We start from the raw sequence: 23,170 nt of genomic DNA, 5'->3' as shown, positions 1-23,170 counted from the left end.
CCTATATATAACTCAGAAAATAAAGCACTTGCTTTAGCTATTTATAAACGGGGCCGTACGTGTTATCGATTTTTACAAAAATTGTTTGTACTACCTTCTAACTCTTCCATAAGAAAATATTTAGGCCAAATACCTTTAGAAGTAAGAATCAATAAAAAACATTTATGTAAATTATCAGAACGTGTAAAGAAAATAAATTTAAGATATCGGGTTTGTTGTTTAGTATTCGATGAAATAGCATTGTCTGCTAATTTAAGTTATGATATTTCTAAAGACCAAGTAATCGGATATGTAGATCTTGGATCCCTGGGTAGACAAAATGTGGTAGCAAATCTACTGATATTTGCTACTCATACTATCAGTATTTAAATTTTCACAGAAAATAATCAGTAGTACATCAGTAGAACCAATATAGTTTGAAACAAATGTATCTAACAATATTTTTCATAAAGAGGGGAAAGGTAAGTATATTATGTCTATTTTGTATCACAGTAATCACTATTAATTACTAGTAATTATCTTTTCTTTTCCTATTTATAACAGAATAAATTTAACTACATACAGTTAAAAAGCAACTGCTTATGCATTTTTTAGTCATTGCTTAAAAAGTGAAACCAATAATAGCCTCTTAATTGATATACCTACTAAAAAAGTCGATCTTTTATACCTTTATTGTGTGTAACTTACATGAAATGAAATTCATAAATCATTGACTACATAATTTTGTAAAACAAAATCTGGTCAATTTTTACATTAGAACTGATATTTTTTTACAAAACTTTATAGTCAATGATTATGAATTTTATTCCATATATAAGTTGCACTCTGAATATTATGGTATATTTAAATTTACCGCCAAGCGCAGCGTAATAAAGCGACATCTATTGCATAGTTTTTGAACTACATTCTCAAACCAAAGACGGCTAGCACGGTCATTGCAGTTTCTATTTTGTGTTGCAGCTGCTATTTGTTCACAGGCCGGTTGTAAGATGGCGCCAGTTGCGTTTGGAGCAAGTGATGCTTCCAATGAAAGAAATAAAGCCTCTTATTTAGTTACTCGTATGGTTTTAGTAAAATTGGTTTTATTTCATATTCCTATATGCTTATTAATATACAAATATCTAAAAAATTATACAGAAAGAATCGGTGCAGATTAATTTAACTTATTCTACAATTTCCTCGACCAATTTTCTACCGTTTGCCGTCTTCAGAAAGCTAATTCGTTCGATTATTGTAATAAATGAAATCTACATTACATTGTAGAGTTCAATAAGAAAGCATTAAGTACATACGTGATGGATCTATTAGATTGGTATACAGGGCGTGACTGAAAACACCAACTAGAATATTCTATAAAGTTATAACCCTTAAAAAAACTTTAAGATAACTGTTATTTTTAAAGATTTCAATAAAATTTGCTATAAAGTAATTTTTGGGGTAGTCAAAAACGAAAGTGAGCTTATCTTATTCTTTACCGCAAACATAGAGGTCCTTAAAAACACTTGACATAGTCTTTGTACTTTATCATATTTTTTGTCGGTCTAGCTGCGTATCTCATTTGATTAAAACATTAAATAGGTAGTATCTCATTGTGACACCCTGTAGAATCGAAACTGCTCCATTTCTCGAAGTAGAGGCATCGTCGAGTACGTTCCGTGTCAAAAGCCATTCCATCTAACACACAATCTAATCAAAGCGGAGAAAATAAATTATATCGTGCCTGTTATTATTCCCATCAAACTCTGAAAACGATTTGCCTTAAAATAACAATGCCGTTTTATCTGAAAATGTAATGCATCTCATTTGAATTCCGTGCTGACTTTAATTAAAATAACCCACTCAACTTGTTCCGTGAGCAACTTAAATTCGATGTAGGTAATAAAAGAGGAGGTCTATGTCTATGGACTGTTTGAGTAAAATGGTAAAATTAATATTTTCAAAAAGGAATTTGTAATGAAAATTAATGAATAAGTTTAAGTTTAAAATAAATTCTTCAAGTTTCCTTCTATATTGTTTGATACTTTGGTTGAATTATTAATGTAGTACTTAAACATTAGGGGTTCTAAAACAGTGCCTTGCGGTATACTATTTTCGATTTCTATCAATCACTGACATTGTTATCAATTTTGACACACTGATTTTTGTTATTTTGTACTCTATTTTAAAGGAATTAAGCTAACTCAAACAAATTCAATTAAAAAAGTACGAGATCTAATAATAAAATGCATGTTTTTCAAAAAGAATATCTTTTTATAAACCCTTTAAACTCGTATAAAATTTGTGTGATGTGAATGTGATGGACAAGTTGTCTTTTTGAAAACATCACAAAGGGAATGTGAAAAACGTCTGCAACTTTTCAAAGAAGCTCACTCCCGTAGCGTGAAATGGGCAAGCCACTGTCCCTCATAACAGTCGGATAAGCCGAGGATGAAATACTCCAGGAGTCAATGAAAAACGTACTGCTAGCGGTAGACCGCATCGAGATTAAATAAAAAATCAGGAGAGAAAGATCCGAGGTGTCAGACACAACTATTAGTACACTTTTTACGAGCATCTTTAAAACGCCTAATGCTGTTTATTGGCCAAATAAATGTCACCTAAATTTGGCGAGCGATTCCGGTGGTCCCGAGAAATCCTTATTTATGGTTCCGTCACAATGTAGGAGCCATCGAAATTGTCGCTCAAATAGCTGCCCCGGTTGTTTATGGACGGACAAACTGTTTTTTTATTAACCATAGATCGTGATTAGCACCACATAATTAAAATCCGAAATAACAGCAGCCAGAACAGTAAGTTATGATAATCGTTCGTGTTTTTTTTTCGAACTATATTTATTTCGAAATTTCATGTAGGCAAACTTTTACATTTCTGTAAACCGCTTCAAAGTGGTTACTCACACCTATTTTTAACTTAAAAAAAAATCATCACGTTTGTAAATACTGGCGGAAAATGCCCGAACGCATTAGAATTTACTAGTTTAGATTGGCCGTTCCAGAGGAGAAGACATCTTAGTTTTTAGCTAAGCATATTTTGTTGTGGTGAGAAGGTAAGAAAACACTGATCTGTGTAGCGATTAACAAAGGCATGGAGGCTTACATTTTTCAAAATAGTGCCACTGTTAGCATATGTCGTACATGTGTTTTATGAGTTAGTTATTCTATTGAACATATTTATTTTATGTAAGTGCACGACATCGACGTCTTCACGATGTACTGTCACGCCAGGATTATTTCAAAACTTAACGTATAATCATACAACAGGTATCGAATAAATAATAAATCCGTTACGGTATTTCTTCATACGTAACGAGCGTTCAAATAAAAACGTGGTCGAAGTTGGCTCTGACACATTGGACGTAGGGAGTAGCTTATAGCGACCAACTTAACCTCATTTCTCAACGAGCTGTATAGCAGCTGTCAGTTTCAATAACGTTAATGACTATATAACTTTATTTTAAAGAATAATCGTGATAACAATAACAAACAATTAAAGGAGCTGCGGAAAGTGTCCCCCTCCTTGTTATAACAATAAATTAAAGCAGCTGCTGAAAGTGTCCCCCTCCTTGTTCCAAGCACTTTTCACACCTGTTCCTCAAAGAATTAAAGACATTTTCTAAGATGCTCGGGGTATTGTTAATTTCACGAATCTTGTCTATAAGTCGAGCCTGCAGATGGTTTAAATCAGGAATAGGCAGTTCAAAAATAGTGTTTTTAAGGTAAGGCCACAAAAAGAAATCACACGGCGTAATATCACATGACCTCGGTGGAAATTCATGTTCAGCATTGAGACTTATTAGTCGATTTTGGAAAACTTCCCTCAACATATTCATCGTCTCGCCTGCCGTATGTGCCCTTGCGCCATCTTGTTGAAAGTAAAAGTTTGTAATTTCGTTTTCTTCCAGCTGGTTAACAAAAGGAGCGATAATTTCTTCTCTATACCTTTGCGCAGTAAGAGTACCATTAAAAAAAATAGGTCCATAAATCCTCCTTCGATTGAGAGCACACCAAACTCCAATTTTTTGAGCGTGTAGAGGGCCCTCGACAAAAAAGTTATCTGGTTTTTCAGAAGACCACATTCTCATATTCTGTGAGTTTACGTGACCACTTAAATGAGACCAGGCTTCGTCAGAAAATAAGGTGATATTATGAAGTTCACCGTAGTTGTTTAAAAACCATTCACAAAATACAGCCCGTCGCGGAAAATCAACTTCATGAAGCTCTTGCTGACAAGTTAAACGATAGGAGAACAAACGGAAATCTTTTTTTAACTTTGTGTGGCAGGTACCGACTGATACTCCCACCATTTGTGATAAAACACGTACAGAAGTTCTTGGCGCATTTTCCATTATTTGTTGGACATTTTCTTTTAATTCTTCAGTCCGCTTTTTAGGTCGGCCGCTTCCTTCTTTTCTTGTTACACTGCCCGTTTCACGAAAAACATTAACACAACGCTGAACTGCACTTTGAAAAATTTTATACTCAACAACGCCGGGAAATTGATTTTGAAATTCTATGAAACATTCCTCAATAGAATACTTCCATATTCCATCAATCTTGCGTCCATTTCTAAAGTAGGACTCTATGATAAACACTTTTTGTTCTTGAGAAAACACCATTTTAAACGCTTTTTAAAACGAAAATATTCAAATTGATAGCGGCGATATAGCGCTTTGACAGATGACGTTTAAGTTCATTTGCTATACGCTACGCCCTACGTCCAAATTTTCAGAACCAACTTGACCACGTTTTTATTTGAACGCTCGTTATATATTTAATATCATTGTAACCGCAGCTAATACAGCCAAAACTTTGTGTACAGATTCTTAAATCTATTTGTTTAAAACAATTGAGTACAGTCAAGCCTCTGGGTAGTACTATAAACCTTTATTGAAATAAAACATAATATATTCATTCTTCTTCGTACATATTCCTTTACAACGACGTAAAATAAAGGATTTTTGCCGCTTATTGAATAATTCTAACATAAATTCGTTGCCATGTTACTTAACGGTTGTAGTTGGGTTTCGACTGTAGTAATTAATAACTATTTCGATGAACGAGTGACTAACTTGTTAAACACAACCAGTAATTAATAGAAGAAGACTAAAAGCAAAACCGACTGAATTATTTATTGCTGACGACTGAGATGTCATTGAGAATTGGATAGTGTCGAGGAGGAGATCAGTTAAATTTGAATTTTTCTAGGGAGCGGTATTCGGGCATAAATTTTATGAATATTGTTTCTTAAATGATGGGATTTTACGAAGGATTTACGTATACCAAACTGTGATATATATAGTGTGTCTCTAGGTAGCTGAAACAACATCGTTTTCCGACGAAGACCACTTCCACCTTACCGGACACCTTAAACCATAAACAGAACAGCAAATAATGGAGCAGTAAAAATCCTAAAACCAAACATCAAAGGCGGCATTTTCAGCTTGAGGAATCATTGGGCTCTATTTCTTCGAGGATTCTCGCGGCAGTACGGACACAGTGAACTCTATTAAGTATGTGAGAATGTTAGGGGAGTTTTTGGCACCACAATTACAGGAGTTGGCTGGGTACAATTGGTACACGTTGTTGCAGTAAAACGAAGCCACTTGCCACACCTCTAACTAGTCTCTTTCGGTAGTGAAAAGCTGATTTCTAGGAGAGGGGACATCCTTTGGCCACCGAGGAGTTCCGATTTGACGCCAGTAGATTTCTTTTTATGGGGATATTTGAAGAATCGTGTGTACACCCGTGAATCAGTGATCAGTCATTTATTGTTTTTTTTTAAATTAATATGTTTATTTTTATTAAATATTTAAAGGGGACAAAATCACGGTCCCACCTGTATTTGGCATAGTGGGAGTTCCATCTCAATCCATCTCGTTTTAAATAAAACTGTATTGAATGTTTTGTTCGGCATATAAATGTCGAAAATGTCACAAGAACTTAATATAAAACTTTTATGACCTTTTGTTAGACAGAGATTTGCATAATATACACTAAGATATTCATATTCTACGGATCGAAGTTCGTGTGAAAATTTTTTATTTCGGTGGGTTAGAAATAATGACGTGTTGAAAATATAATCATAATGAGATTGTTGAGAAAGGATTTAGGTTTAAGATTTTTGTCAATGTTACAATTAAAGAAGGCCATAGTTATTTTCATGATTCTACCACAGCAAAGCGAAACAAATTATTTTCTTCGAATTTTAATTATTTGACAGTTCAATTGTATAATTTGAATAATATTTCGCCAACTTCTTCATTTTCAAGGCAGATAAGTACTTGACTGACTTTATTGAAGAACCTAAAACGATATTTTATATAGCATACACTTGAAATAGTAACAGTTTTACTATTTCAACCGTACAAAGAGTCAAATTTAAGTCGAGGCATTAAATCTCTTGGAATCACACCTGCAAGGAGAATAACATTAGTTTTCAATCAAGAAGCTGTGACCTTCGACATAGCGACACCTGTCATACCTTAACGACTATTCAAATTTTAAAGCGGCTATCAATTCTGCCGGTTTACCTGGACGAGTATTACATTAAATTGTGTAACTGCAACTCGTATTGATAAAAAAACCGTTTATTCATTTATTCGAGTACATAAAGGTGGCCATTCCCACGAAAATTATAAAACGGTACTTTTATATTGGAATAATATAGAAATACAAATATCGGTTGAGTTACATGACCAGGTAATGGCATTAGAGACATTAAAGAGCATTACACTTCGTCTGTAACATATTTTTCCAGCTAAAATAATCCAAGGTTGTTAACAGACGAGAAAATCGGTCGTGATCGCTGGGCGCAGGGATGGTTCCATCGGAGTGATTTTGGGGACGGAAATGGCGAAAATGTAGAAGCATTTTGGTTATTTCGACTAATGTAGCCCGCAGCCAATACAATGTGGGCAAATAACGAAGAAATTTGGAATGCTACACCTTGTACACTTCTGTGCTCATCCATTCACGACGATTCCGCAATAAATATTAATTATCCTGCGCGCCGTAACGTAATTATATTATTTAGATGTAAATCATGGTTGACATTTAAGGGAATCCAGTAACAATACCATGCGTTCGTGTGCATATCCTTGCAAAATTAATCACTGTTTTTATCTGGGATATCGAAGATTTTATATGTTAATGCTTCACATAATTCTAGCCGGCTGGATGGTGGTTTTCTGTACTGCCAGCGGATTTTATAATTTGACACACCTTTTTGACCCTCACCTTTTTATTATCTGTGGGAAAAGTACATTTGAGCAGATAAGTGACGATTTGTGGACTCACACATGCATACTGCTTAATCTCCTGAATTATTGAATTTTTATCGGTTCGGTTATGTCACAACATCGTGTTAGGTTGTTTATTTTTTTTTTGTCATAATCGCTGAATTATTGTAATGAATTTCTTATGCACGAAAGTGCTCGATCCTGTTCCTCCGAGATTTATAGCAGGATTTGTGACGATTTATTTACTTCGTGTGTTTTGTTAATATATTCAGTTCAGGATCCTGCAGCGTTTAACGATGGTCAAAAGTGTCGAATAAGTAGCAATCGAAAACTAACTTCCTGGTCACGAAAACTTCCTATTCCAATAAAACTAGGTAAATCTATTTGGATTTCATAGTTTTAAATTAATTGTGTTATTTCTCATGTTTCTGAGTTTATTTCAAACCATTTCGTACGGTTTGAACATGTATTTTTATTCAAAAAAGGTACAAAAGATTTCAATTCGTATGACTTAGATGATAATATCACAAACGACTTCAGTATTGCAAGTTAAAAATGTTTAAATTTATTACCGATGTTGCAAAATAGCAATAATTGATGAAAAAAAGGCAAAATAATTAAGTCTTTTGGATAATTTTTAAAAAATATTTTAATTGTTCCGAAGCCATTGTAATGCTAAACAAATTTTAGAGTATAATAAAATAGCACACCAAATTTTATTAAAATCGGTTAGACAGTTTTCGAAAAAAAATTTTTTGAAAAAAATTTTTCGAACTTTCAAAATGTTGCACAGCCTCAAATAAAGCATCTAAATACCTGAAAATTTTTTCACATATAAAAGACTGCTTAACCTTTCACATTGTTTTTGAAAAATTGAAATCGGTTGATTAGGACGGCTACAGTAAATTTTTAAAGTTAACATACTTTTTTTATTTTTAAACAATTAAATTACATTTATCAATTTACAATTTAGTTTTTTTCAATTATAATTTTAAAGTACTATATTTTCTTAATTTTGCCTGTATTTAACAAAAAAATATCCTAATAATATTTTTTTTGTTTAAACAAAAATTAAATTTAAATAATTGTAATAATTATAACTAAATATGTGTAAATTAGACAGTTACGATATTCGAATTCCTTGGCTCGCGAGACATCGGATTAAATTAAAAGATCAAAATTCGTCCATTTGAAGCCGAGATAATGCAATTTTTTTCGTACCTTCACATTTTGAACCTCCGAATTCAGTCTCTGAGCGAAAGCCCCCTTCCCCACATTTCGTGTTTTGAGTCACATTTCGCGCGTGCGAGCGATAGCTTTCCCGCGGATTCATCTCTGTTGCCGATAACTAATGGATATGAAATTTTTTCCAGCTTAGAACTCGGAAAAACAAAGCCACTGGATCAAAGATTGTTGCTAAATTGTTTATAAATTAACGGTAAATGCCGACAAACTTTGACCGCTTATATTTCGAGAACCAATAAGCGATTTTTTTTAAAAAGCATCTCTCCGAGTACTTTAAAATTGTAATTTTTGATCAAACTAAATTGCAAATTGATAAATTTAATAAAAATGTATTGTTTAAAAATAAAAAAAGTGTTAATTTTAAAAATTTACTGTAGCCGTTTTAATCAACCGATTTCAATTTTTCAAAAACCATTTGAAAGGTTGAACGTTATTTTCTATGTGACAAAATTTTCAAGTATCTAGATTCTGAAAATTCAAAAATATTTTTTCAAAATTTTTTTCAAAAAATTATATTGCGAAAAAATGAAATTTGGTGTGTCATTTTATTATCCCCTAGTTTTTATTTTACCAAAATTAGAATGTCCTTGGAGCAATTAAAACATTTTAATAAAATTATCTAAAAAACTTGATTATTTTGCCTTTATTTCATCAATTATTGCTATTTTGCAACATTGGTAATAAATTTTAAAATTTTTAACTTTTTTAATAGATAGGTACTTTTTAAAATATTTTAAACATTTTTGCAATTTTGAAAATGTTCCGGACCTCGCCCAGATCTAGGGATCTACATTTTTATTATGCGAGTTGTACTGAAAGTCCAGCAAAAATTGGTTTGCTCGACAGATCCACCCAGGTCTATTCAAACGTACAAAAATATATTTTCCAGTAATCTAACGTATACAGGGTGTAAAAGTTTAAAATCTGTATACACGTAAGTATTTATTTCTAAATTTTCAAAGACCATAACTCGGTAACCATGGAGATTTGACCCTATGTACGTATATAGATAAAACTTTTTCACTCAGTATGACTTCAGGAACTTGTTCCTTGAGTTTGTTCCTACAATCTCATTAAATATAAGTTTGCTTTTATCTCTTCTCCATCTTGATTGGAATTACATATTTCTGAACCCTTTGTTTCGACGAGAAATGTCCGCGTGAAGTAAATCATTTCGTTCTTCACGTCACGGAATGCAAGTTCAACGGAACCTCCTCGTGCGGCGTCGAAATAAATCATTTTTCAGCCCGAAAACGGACCACACATAAACCATATTAAGAAATTAACACCATTAACATCGCCTGAATAATAGCCTTCCAAAAGAACTCGTAGATCATCCCGGGAATCTGCATATATTAATCTATATATCGGAGATTCACGCCGTTACGACCTACCCCGAGGTCCACATTTATTAACTAACCATTACCATTCGACCACACCTTTCGTGAGGCGTTTAATGGGCTGCCCAGAGGTCGATGTAATCGAAGGCAAACACACCATCGCACGTGGTGAGCTGGTGTGAATAGATTGGATTTATCCCGCATCGACTGTTTCGAAATTTCCTGTCGCATTATTCGAGCCCTAGTCAATCTTGTTGGTCGTTCGTTAGATATTTTGATTTCGTGATTTCAGTAGGCATCGCAAGTGTCACGAATTAAAATTTTAATAAACATATGTCAACGATAGATGGCGGGGTACAAACATATAGAAAGGGTGCCAATGTTACAGGAAATAATCTTTGTTTCTCACCGAGATCCTCATCCAGAGCAACCTGACCACATAAATACTGAATTATCGCTAGATCCAGTTGGCGTACTTTACAGCCAGCTGCGGGCTAAGGCAACTCGATCGTTCTGTTCATTTGGGAGGCTCGTATACCAGAAACCAATTATGTAGGTGTTGCGTTTTGCTTTGATTTTAATTTCACACCTATTTATGGATTTCACCTTTATGATTCTTTATGACGGTGAGCGTTGGATGGTGAAGTATTTATTGGGGATGCTATGACTGCAATTTATCTATTTCTTAGGGGCTATGGTACTTACTTCTAGCTGGTAAATCTCCAAGTATATTGACACTACCGTCAAAAATTCCGAAATTGTCTGCAAATCTACAACAAAGTTGTGTTGCGTTTTTATGTTAAATATCAAATACATCCAAAAAAATTCCTTTATTAAAAAATATTTAAGGGTATTTTATAAAGGATACGGTCATTCTCATATTCAATCTAACCCTTAGATAGATACCTACTTACTTGTAATTTATTATTAATTGTTTGTCAGCGGTATGGTTACATATAAATACTTAACATTTATATTATCGACTATACCTACTTATAATAATAATAATCTAAGCTTCATAGCCATTGCAATTTACGTTCATTAATCAAATGCTCTTCGTAGGTATTGATTAATGATTAAAAAAATATCATTAAAATAACGGCTTTGTAATAAATAAAAGCTGCAATAAATCATATAGGCGCAAGACACTCGTAAATGCAAGAAAATCTGATAAATATTGTCACACCAATTATTATTTGTTATTATCTACGATTCTAAGAACGTTGAATGTTGCGTGGATTCTTGGCTGTTTGTGCAAACTTGGGAGATATTGTTGAGATTAAATAATACATAAGTATGGTTAATTAACAAATTTTTAAGTAGTTTTATGTTTATAATAATTACAACAACAGTTTCATTCACTTAGCAACACATGTTTCTTTGAAGTATGTCCTAAAAATTTGTATGTAAAATTACAGACATTCGTTTGTTATTTTAACGGCATATAGATTACTACAAAACTATACTCTATAACAGATTTCATTTATAGTCATTGCATATAAAAAATATTTATAAATTTTGATGGTGCTGCAGCTGCTGGCCGGGTCTCTGACTCTGGTTATTGCAGTGTCGATGGATTGGGTGGACGTTCGTTCACATGTAGGGGCGTCTCAGCTGATGGCTCTGCTACCTGGTCCGGTTTAGTGATGCGGTACCATTTCTACTTCTAGGCTCTGCTTTTATGTTCGTTTCTGAATCTCTGGGACTAGGCATCGTTCTGTTTGAGCTTTTATGTACTTATTATTATTGTTGGGTTTACGTTTTGGTCGGATTTCGTAGTGCATCGTCCTGGATCTCTGTGTCAACAGCATCGTCCTCTGTCGGCATCGGCTGCTTCGTTTTGGAGTGGTTTGGGTTTTGAAATTTTGGAAAGTGAGGTGAATCTTTCCATCGTCTTTGGGCCTGGCTGCCTTTGGATCTGCTTAGCGCGACTTTCGATGGCTTCGCGTTCCTGATTGCCACATGAGTGAATATTTGAAACCTGCTCTTATACTTATTATCGTTTAGTAGGTCGAAGTTCACGAACAATTTGTTTTTAAGTTTCCTACCCACTTCTGATTTGAATAATCCTAATCTTGAGGAATTTGGCCTTAGTAAAGTGGATTAATTTCGCATAAAACCTATCATTAACATCCTTGCGCGCATAAATGTGGGGAACGTTTGTAAAAAACATATTAAAATCGTTATAACCGTCGCGTAATTATCCACAAACTTAATGTTTTTCTTAAAAATGACAAGATAATGGGTGGGTACTATAATTGAGATGTGCGCTGCTAATTAGATGTGTATGGGTTTACCCTATTGCTTCATGAGTGAGAAACTTCAATTGTGTTGAGGACTCCGCCTCTAGTTGCGCAAAACTCGGAGTCTTTCGTAGATAAAGCACACTAATATATTTTAATTTCACTTACGTAATCCCTACTTTACTGCCGCTCTTTAGACCGTACATAATCAGCTTATATTCCACAGTCATTCTCTTGGTAATCTTAATATATTACCTATAAAATAAAAATCACCTATCCCCCCAGGCGTCACCTCCAACAAAAACAAATAAATTCTACCATTACTGCATCATCAAATAGCACACAGACCAATATTACACAATTTTAATTACCTTAATCATTTTTTGCCTTTTTCACGTGTGCTCAGAAACAGGCCACTGCTCTGGGCCGGGCTGGCACTGCCTATCGCCCGCTATTGGTCTCTCGATACAGGGCCCACTTCTGACTACCAATAAGGCGGTTCGCGGGCGCGCAGCGGGTTGGGCTCGAAATCAGAACGCTGACAGCTAGCGCCGTAGCGGCGACAGTACGTACCTCGGTCAGAGCTGTGGTACAGGTGGACGGATGCTGTTCAGTACCTGCGCGACTCACCTGGCGCTAACCGAGATGAATCGCGGTCTGTGAGACACGGAATGCCGCGATTTTCGACCGTCCTCACGTCGCACGTAGATTAGTTGTTTTGTTCGCTGGTTTCTATGGATTATGACGCTGTGGCCAATAATGTAATTGTAGGTAAATTGTTTTATTTTTTCACTTGAGCTGTGCTTGATGTGTGGGAATGGTGTGTGGATTTTGCTCGTTCTTCTGCTGTTTCTGGCGCTGCCGCCGCCTCGATCTAGCCGCTAGCCTGTCAATCTTTGGTATAAATAGAATTAAGTTTGGAAATTTATGTAGGTACAAAACATAGGGTGAAACAATTCTTAGAAAATAGGTAATTCATTTTTTTATGAAGAAATAATTAATTATCGAATCAAAGCTTCCACTTGCTGATGGCAGGCCTTACCTTTCTACCTTTTACAGATTTTTGCATCATCGGTAAAGTAAAATGTTTCAATTGTCAGAAATATCTCACATTCGTTTAATTGGACATGTTGTGTGAATAAAAAAATATTTTCCTTAATGATCTTATCAAATGAAGTGAAACGATGTTCTTCGATATTAGAAAACTAGGTATGCAAAATATATCTAATCCTACAGAGATGACCCCTAGAAAGGACAAATATTTTTTAGGTAGAAAAACAATTATTATTGATCTAGTTAGTATTGTTCAATGCTTTTGACACTATCTTTTCAAAATGCAATTTTTTCTCTAAAAGTTTGAAATTTACGTATAATTTTGACCGGTTAATATTTATTAATTCTATATGAGGCCTAACAATCCTAAGAAAAATCTGAAAACATAAAGATTTCTTTCTAGTAGCTATTTTCACGTGATCAAGTGTTATGATAGAACAGCAAGAATACAAGATATTTCTTTGAACGATGTGTTTTGGTATTAACTATATTTAGACAATTTTTAGGTTTTATTTTGGATAATTATAGCCCATGGAGTAGTTGCTTCCTGCAACATCAGCAGGATATAAAATAATAATATATTGCATACCTATAGGTTTCTGTATCGAAGAACATTTTTTGACTTCACCTGAAAAGATTCTTTAGAAAAAATTGTTTTTTAATTGGCTTAATATCTACCTTTAAAATAATGTAAATTATGAGAACAATACGATAAATTGCTTTTTTTTTTAATCTAAGTATGACGTTAAACATATTTTTCAGTGTTGATGCATTTGTTGCAATACTAACTACAGTATTTTTTAATATACCTGTTTTCCCCAAATAATCACTAGAATAAAAGTTCGCCTACAACCACCAATGTAAAAATGGTGGATGGAAAATTATCTATGGTCATATGACATAAGTTTGATAGTGGAGATACTTTTTGTAAAATAAACAAAACATAGTTGTGCTGTTTTTAAATTAACTGTCTATATTTTTTCAGTAACAAAGTACTAAGGGTTACAGATAATTTTACCACCTTTATTGTAGTCAATTTGAAACGTATCAATTTTTTAAAACTTCTAATTTATACTACATAATTAATCAACTTTGGTTCCTATATAATTAGTAGTTATCTAATTTATCTAGTAAAACTTTTCTGTTGTACGTTATAGAAATCATTTAGGGGAAGACAGGGTAAAAGGAAAAGGAAAAAAGTAATACTATTAAAAAGAATTATATTTTATATTTAGTTCCCCCCCCACTGGATTTTGACTAGAATTAAGTAAATCCTACATCTCACTTTCCAGAAAAAAAAAAATATCAAGCCCAATAGATAGAAGATTAATTGTATGTCGTGCATTATTAAAAAAATATGAATTGTAAGTAATTCTATCCTAATATTTGCTAAAAATAGGTACAAGCATTAATTTTGGGTACATCTGTGTTTGAAAACGATGAAAATTGTTATTGTAGCATATCTATAGGTACAAATTTTAAAAGACTTTTTCTTAAACATATATTTTTACTTCGCAATATCCACTTTGCCTTACTATAAAGGACAAAGTGGAATGATTGATATAAATTGCAACATACCTAGGTAGGTACTTCTTATAAAAGTACAATTTCACACGTCTGTTGAAGTAACAAGCTAAAATGTTAGGAACAAAACGTCTAAACGTTTTCACTTTGCCCCATCTTCCCCTAATTGTGCCAGTTTCGTATAGAATTGATGTTTATTACCTCCGTTTCTCTCTAATTCGAACATCCCACTTAAGTTCAAATATTTCTTAATACCTAGACAGCGAAAATATGAGCTTATTCTCACTTAATAAATCTGATTGGCACCACCTACGCGTGCTTGCTGTTAAAATAGTTGTCGATGTGTGAATTATGTTAAGATTAGTTACAAAATATATCCTTCACAAGTAAAACGATTTATTTTAAGCACGGGACAGCACCGAGTTGATTCTTATATTGGCATGCTTAAATTCAATAAAAATGGAAACGTAATTAGTTGTCTATACCTAAAGGATATGTCTTCAAAAGACGGTGTAACCTTACAAAAGTTGTTCATTATGTTAGAAAACAGTTATTAACAAAATCGTTTTTAATAAAATCAAACTTAATGAAACACCCATCACGTTCAATTTCGTTCGTTCTCTACCTGCCTGCTACTCTAGTGACATCGTATCAGACGTAAACTTTCGTATTCTAATCGAGTTAAACAGTGATCAAGAGTGTGCTGTCGCGAAACTATTGGTCGAAAGGGATTGAAAGGCGATCGTCCCCCTGAAGAAATTGCCGAATAAGAAAGGAACAATGAAAATATACTGTATTTTGTTCAAAACTTTATAACTTTTTAATAGTTTCTGTCCTTAGGGAGCGCGCCGAACAAAGTTTCCTTTATTTTTCTGATAATTTAGCAAACATAGAATCCATCGATATCGGTCGTTCTTCGTTCCCTCTCCGTTGCTCGATACACCGCCCTCTAATAAAAATCGTTAATTTTATAGTTATTGCTCTAAGTGAATAATTCGTTCAGACATTTATAGAGGGCACACATCTGCATGAAATATCGCCCAGCAAGACGTTTACTATGCGTCCGGCCATAAATTTTTTCATATTGAAATGATTTTCGCGATTCAAACGTAGGTACTTCTTATCAATAATGATTTTATACCGTCCATAATCCGCCATGGCTCGGCTTAATAGTTGGCGGGGGTAATTACGGGCCTTTTGTGCATCACATTAAATTTACATCCTAATAGGTATCACAACGTTGCCTTCCAGAGCGACACTAACTAAATGTGAACGCTTATTAAAATTTTATGCGCTTCGAACTCTTCGCGGGCTAGCTTGGTGCTTTTGTTTATTATTTATCGTTTCGTATCCCCGTAGAATGATACGCATGAAGGAAATAAAAGCGTAATCTATGTAATCTATGAAAAAAATACTCAATCAGCGTCAAGGTATGGAAAGCGCAGTGAGAAAAGGTTTTATTTGCTGGAAAAATACAATTTATTAGAGGCAAGTAAATTGTTTATTTGTATTTGGCGAAATAAATATTTGCTTGGTGTTAAGAAGGCATTTATTTGAACGAAACTACTAAATATTTGGCTCTAAATAATTCTAGCAAGTGTAAACCATTAAATATTTGTTTCTTGAAAATCATATTTAATTAGTATGCTTAAAACTTTGTTTATTACTGGAAACTCTATGTTTATTATCATTAAATATGTTTTTTTATTTACTCCCAAACCATTCAGAGATATGTATATGACATATTTATTATGAGCATCTTTAAACATAGCTTTCTTATCACATAGTAGTAATAGTTTTGTCAAATTGTGATTTTCTTAAGGAGGTGGTTTGTTAATAACATTTTTTTAAATTTTGACTTTACGAAAAAAAATTTCGCATATAATATAGCGCTATAACTCAATAACAAAGAAACAGTTGAATATCGTACATACTCTTCTCACTTCTCTCATTTTTTTTTCTCTCTTCTATTTCTCTTTTTTAGGTGAGTTATGTTTTTTTAATGTTGATATGTCATATGTCTGTTTTATCAGACATATATATTATTTATTTATTTATTTATCAGATATATATATATTTTATTTTTCTCGATACTTGACTTCTTAATTCATATTAGCACTGTAGTTATCCCAGTCAGCATCAATTAATAAGTATATTTTTCGTATTAAATGAAAATCTACATTAAATTATGCAGCATACCTGCAGTGCAGTAAATCTATCCTCAAAGAATGATTTATTAATCCAAAATGTCACTGAGAAAGATCACTAGCGACCCCTAGAATATAGTCGAATAATACTAATAATAATGGTAATAACGTTGACATTTTTGGCATTCACAAAAATTTGTCCTTACCAAATTCCCATTCAGTTACATTACATTACATTTTGTAAAAGTGTCCAAATTATATTTAAAAAAAATAGGCCCTCAGTTCATAGGAAAAATTTGTTTTAGTTTTTGGATTCTATCAGGCTCTGAATTTATTGCACCTGTTTTGAGAACACCCTGTATGTGTTGCTCAATAAAACGAGTATTTTGTCTACTACTCCTACTAACCAAAAAACTTGGTTAACAGGAGATTTTTTTTTGTTGGCGTTAATTTTATGATGTATTCGCAAACGTAGCTAGTGTGTGAATTATAAAATTCGCAAAAAAACCTAAATAGAAACAATAGAGCTAGCAAAATTACTTGTGGGCATATGTAATGAAGTCAATATTGTCATACTTGTATACCTACGCTCAGATTTGATTAATGGTGTGCAATTAAAAATAAAAAGTGATATCTTTATTGCAGTCGCATAAAAAAATGTGACATTCCTATGTGAATAACATTAGCTTCCATACATTGAAGTTTTATGAAATTGTGCTTCATTTTCTATTTACCTATTTGTCTTTCGAAATAGGGGCGTATCAAGTCGAATACAATATTTTTTAACAGAGCTATTACCTAACAAAATTGTTAATTTACATTTAGGAATAAAGCAGATAATTAATTAATTATATAAGGTACAATTCAATATCTATAATGAATAGTAGGTATATAATAAATGTATTATGGATATTACATTTCGTTGATAGATATATAAAATAATATAAATTTAAGACCTATTAATTATGAATATTTACAATGTCGTTAACCACTCATTGGTGTACTATTACTTACTATAATTTTACCCGTTAATAAATACCTTCCAGTCTATTTATAATTCTTTTACTGACGATGATGTTATTAATAACTTGTATTAAATTACAAATAAAGGTGACAAATAAGCAGTTTCACAATGTCTTCCTTGGGCATCGGAAAGCTTGTTTTGTACATGGTCCAAGGAATTGTAGAACAATTTTGACAATGAATAATGTTTTGTTTTTTATAAGAGTTTGTGCATTTGTATGATTTATGACGGATTGGATAGGGATAGGATGTAATAACAAATAAGAGTTGACTATTTTGAAAATCCTTCAATTGTATCAGACTGAGAAAAAAATTAAAAGCCACAAATACCGGTGTTAATTGTAACAAAAGTGTAATGACCATCTTCTAGCCAAAACTGTTGGTATTATTTTCTGGTAAATTTTATTAAACATCCAGATATGCATACTAAATCTAAATTTAAACTTGAAATAGTTAAATGAATGAAAAACTTAAAAAATATCATTAAAAATTAAGTAGTTACAATTAACATTGAGTTAGTTTCAATTGTAACACATCAAGGTATATTTGTAACAGACTGTACACATTAAGAAAATGCCTTATTATAAAACATTATTTTTGTTAACAAAACAGCACTAAATCTATAGAAATAATATGAATTAGTGGTAAATAAAGAAAAATTCATATTCAACTAGTCGTTTTTCCTCTTCCTTGAACACTTTACTACATACATTGCAATGACCCAAAGTTTATTCCATTAGTCTTCAATTATTTTACATGCCACATTAAATTTTCTTGAAATTGATCTAATGATGTAAATTCGATAAATACAAACTGTAATGTTACAATTTACACCAACATTTTTGTTACAATCGATAAATATATTCTTGTTACAATCGATATAATCAGACCAACTTGCTTAATGAATGAACTGACGACTATCAAGTGGCAACTAAGACCACTGAAACTTTTGACATAATTCAACGGATGCATGATCTAATTTGTTTCAACTGACTCCCTGTTACGAACGCCAGTGTCTCCCCTGCTACTGATTTTGAAATTTGTACATTCGTCAACGTTTTTCGATGTTATATTTCATTCCGCTGTTGTAGGTGTAACTTCGTCTAGTGTTAATAAATCACAACCAATTACTACGAGGCAGATTTTCCCGGAACAGAGAAAATAAACAATAAATTTTATTCGTTATTAATATTGAAAGAATTTTTATAGTGGTTCGCTGTCAAAATTTTAATAAACCCGAAATTTACGAGTCGGGAAACGCGTCAAGTGTGCTTAGGCTTCTTTTGAAGTACATATTTCGTGGGCTGGCTACATAAATAACCTCGGTTTATTATAGTTTCGAATGTAAATAATTTACATTTAAAAATCTGGAGTGGAACCGTTACTTTTTATCTAATACGACGGTGGCTACAATTCCCTACACCGAGAGAAGTGTTTACTTGTACGTCACTGACAATTCATAAGGTATTCCTAGTAGAATTTTTACATTTTCCAGCTAATTTGAAGATACAATTGATAAATTTGGCACAGAAATACGGATTTCTGGGATTTCTTAAGTTTTATTGTAAAAAGGGGTTTTTGTTTGCAATTTTTTGTCCTATAACATAACTGCTACTTATTTTTTTTATATAAAATACCCAAGAATCTAATAATTAGAAGAAACTTTTATAGTAATCACATATAATACGCTTATATGAAATTTGTTAGTGAAGAACTTTTTCTTAGTGTACATAACACTCTCGTGTCCGGAATTTGGATTTATGTGCGTGAAGAGATACAGAGATGAGGAGTGTGGATCCACCTAGTTTTATGTGTTTTTTTCTTCACCTTAATCTGTGGTTTATCTAGCAATAAATAAACGCCGAGAGACATAACACAATGCAGAGCGAAAATGTATGTTGTCTGGAACCAATAAATCGTCGCTTCTAGTATTTATGAGATAAAAAAGTTCACGCCGGAGTCGTTGCCACCTATAAAAATTTATACGTTGCCTTCTGCTTTTTATTAGAGTATTTTGCCACAGTGGAAAAATCAGATCGAAAATAATTCCTATCAGAACAGAACACACTTTTTTATTTTTTTTTATATATTGAAACTCTTATGTGTTTATAAGTTTAGAAAATATTTTTTAAAGGTATCTTGCTACATTAAATTATATGGCGCAAAAGGGGAAATAAATAAATAAACAGAAAGAGAGGCTGTTAGACAGACTACCAGACAGGCATACAGACATACAGATGGACATACAAACGGATAGACAGACAAACATATAGATGGATAGACTGACAGACATACAGAGAAAAAAACAAACGAACAGACAAACAAGAAAGTAAACAAAAAAACAAATAAACTAACAAACAAACAAATAAACACACAGTCAAATATTGCATTGATAGTTTTTCAACATCACTGACAGACAGACAGACAGACAGATAGACAGACAGACAGACAGACAGACAGACAGATAGACAGACAGACAAACAGACAGATAGACGGACAGAGAAACAAACAAACACTCAAACAGTACCTACACATAGTTTTTCAACATCATCAAAGAAAATTGTCAACGGTTTGAGACTCCGGTACTTTAGTATTTAAATATTTTCGTAGATACACTGCGGAAAAATGAAGTTGCAATATGTAATTCTAAATTTTCTAACGAATATTAAGTGATATCTATTCAAGAACAATTATTAAAGTGGTAGAAAATATCTTGTAGCATGGAGAAGTGGAAAAATTATCATTCACGTTCATTTGTTCTGCTACCTCTGCATTTTGTCTACATTCACCGTATTTCGACAGCATGATCCAGTTCGTGGATACTTTTTACATGCTTGTGTATGACATAACAATATTTTGTGTCATTTATTTTTAAAGACTGTTACATGTGGTTAAAAAGGAGAAGGGATCAATAGAACAATGAAACTTCCCCTTCCGCAGCGTGTGAGACACCTCGGGCGCCAGCGCACGTTTTCCATTATTTTAAGGAAATCACTTTTACGTTTTACGGCTCTAATAATCCGTGACTCATAAATAAATAATTAGATACAGTTATGCGCGTAAATGTACGAACAAAAAGGCGCCTTACGTATCGGCCTAACTATATTCTCCTACATCGTCTTCATTCTAGGCTCGTGGGAATCCATTGACCCGCCTGTGTTTTTATTCGGGATGGACGGGGCATTGTAGAGGCTCACAAATTGCATACATATTTTCATTTTGACGTACATGCTATGCATGGGCGGCACGAAACATAGAAATGAACTATTTGCTGTCTTTGCGCTGCCCCGGATATGACGAGCTTGGCCTAACGCGTGTGTAAGTTTTAATGAGTTTAAAACAATGTTTCTCGTATGTGGACTTTTTTTTAAAGTTCATCATATCTACAAAATTTTCACTCAACTTCATTTGATTGAGTGAAATATTCACACTATTGGTAGAGTGCAATTAAAATGTTCTGAGTGAAACTATTGCAATAGAAGTGAGTGAATTTTACTCAAATCCAAGTTTCTGCTAACTGTCAAGTGAGAGAAAATAAGAAAATAAGTTCCTATAAATCTATGTTCGAAAATGCTTCGTTTCGGAGATACACGGTGTTGAAATTTAGAGAAAATACAAGGTAGAAGGACTTGCTTTCAAGTGTCCTCAATTTCATGAAGTACATCTTCCTCCAATTGTAGGGTTATTGCTGTGCTGGGTCGCACAGTATCCTGCGGTAAGTTTTCGAAAACTTCCAGCTTCACTAAAACGTTGATGAAGACGGGTGAAGATAGTATGATGAGGAATTATACGATTAGACTATTTCTGCTCATGGAGCCGCCTGGCGGCTAATGCATTACCGTTGGCAAGATCATAAAGAAAATGCATATCGCATATTTCACTATTTATGTAATTCATTTTGACAAGCAGGAATTGACAACGACCCACTTCAAGTACTTATTAAAATCACACACTTAAGCTATTAATTTTTTGCTCGAAAACGAAGCAAGGTATCAAAAAAAGTAAAGGGACAAAAAAGTTGTATTTTTTATCGCATAATTAGAAAAACATATGACACCTAAGAAAAAGCAGTGACGTCTCATATGTTTACTTATTAATATCAACAGGAGTGAGTCCCCGGACATCGCTGGAATAGATAAAATAAATCAAATTACGTCAGAAGACGTCTACCGTTTTTATAAACAAATACCAAATTTCAAAAAATTCGGAATTAGGGTTCTCCAGATATTAGTAAAAACCGTGTATTTTCTCTAAATTTTAACACCCTGTATCTCCGAAACGAAGTATTTTCGGACATTCTCTTATTTTTGGTCGAGGAAACTCCCCCTGAATTTTTTCGCAATATTAATGGGACACCATGTATATAACGGGTACCTATTTTTGAGTGAAAATACTGTTTTAGTTCAAATATTATCACAAATGAGTAAAATTATCAAAATACCAGCAATACCAAGAACAGCAACCACTTTATCATGAAAGAATAAATACAAAACGTACCATTGTTCACTACAAAGCTATCATCTGGCGTGTTTAAGAGAAATTTGTTTCTTTGTTTCTTTTAAAAAATCGACAATTTTTTGGATGTATACCTAACGTGTTTCTGTTTTATAATTTTCGTAGACGTTCAAGGTAAATGTCCATCCTAGTTTTCCATAAAGAAAGCAAGATATACCACTGAAATATATCAAAGCCGAGAAAGACATAGTTGTGATTCTAGACCAGTCTAAGGTAAAACCAGCAAGAGTTGCATAAAAGTAAAATATGTAACGATATGAACAGTATATTGAATATAATTGGCTTTCCGAAAAGCCAAAGTTCAGTAGCTCACAAGTGAGTAAGTTCTACACGTGTGGTCTTGTTCTGCAACTTACACTAAAAATAAGTAAAACATGCCGTTTGATATCAGTAATACAGGCCTGATTCTAACATCATTGCATTTAGAGTGTAATTTCCTTGTAAATTTCATTTGCGCTAGATATAAAACTAAAATTTTATTACTTCTATTCCCGCATACGTTTATCCTGGGTTGCTACTTATTATTACTTTATTAGACCAGGGTCGATAATTTTTGAAACCAAAAAAAATTATGGTAGGATGAAACCCATTGGAAAAGAAAGAGAATATAACAGAAATGAAAGGAAAAATAATTTACGGGCGATCTGAGGTCGGGAAGGGGAAGGGGGTGAGTTTTTAAGGGTAAAAACGGTTTCCCTTGATTTTCGGAAAAACTACAAGTCTTATGGGAAAAAGTTAAATGGCAAAGTTGTAGGTAATAAAAAGATCTACAACTTTTGTATTTACACTTTTTTCACATAACCTCAAAATTTATGTGAAAAATTCAAATAACCAAGTTTTTGG

At 33.1% G+C, this 23,170-nt stretch overlaps 1 protein-coding gene across 1 annotated transcript in view; it reads left to right on the top strand.

The window, feature by feature from the left end:
• The first annotated feature begins 12,711 nt into the window (after positions 1–12,711).
• LOC108909383 (zygotic gap protein knirps-like) overlaps positions 12,712–23,170 on the top strand; it is a 77,804-nt gene continuing 67,345 nt past the window's right edge. The window contains exon 1 of the mRNA XM_018713712.1: positions 12,712–12,832. Within this exon, the coding sequence (XP_018569228.1) occupies positions 12,800–12,832 (33 nt within the window). The 5' untranslated portion in view covers positions 12,712–12,799. The remainder of the gene's footprint in view (positions 12,833–23,170) is intronic.

The sequence above is a fragment of the Anoplophora glabripennis genome, unplaced genomic scaffold, assembly GCF_000390285.2.
Source record: "Anoplophora glabripennis isolate ALB-LARVAE unplaced genomic scaffold, Agla_2.0 scaffold143, whole genome shotgun sequence".
NCBI lineage: Eukaryota > Metazoa > Arthropoda > Insecta > Coleoptera > Cerambycidae > Anoplophora > Anoplophora glabripennis.
Note: the sequence above shows the minus strand (reverse complement) of the source record. Positions and strands in the feature narration are given on the sequence as shown.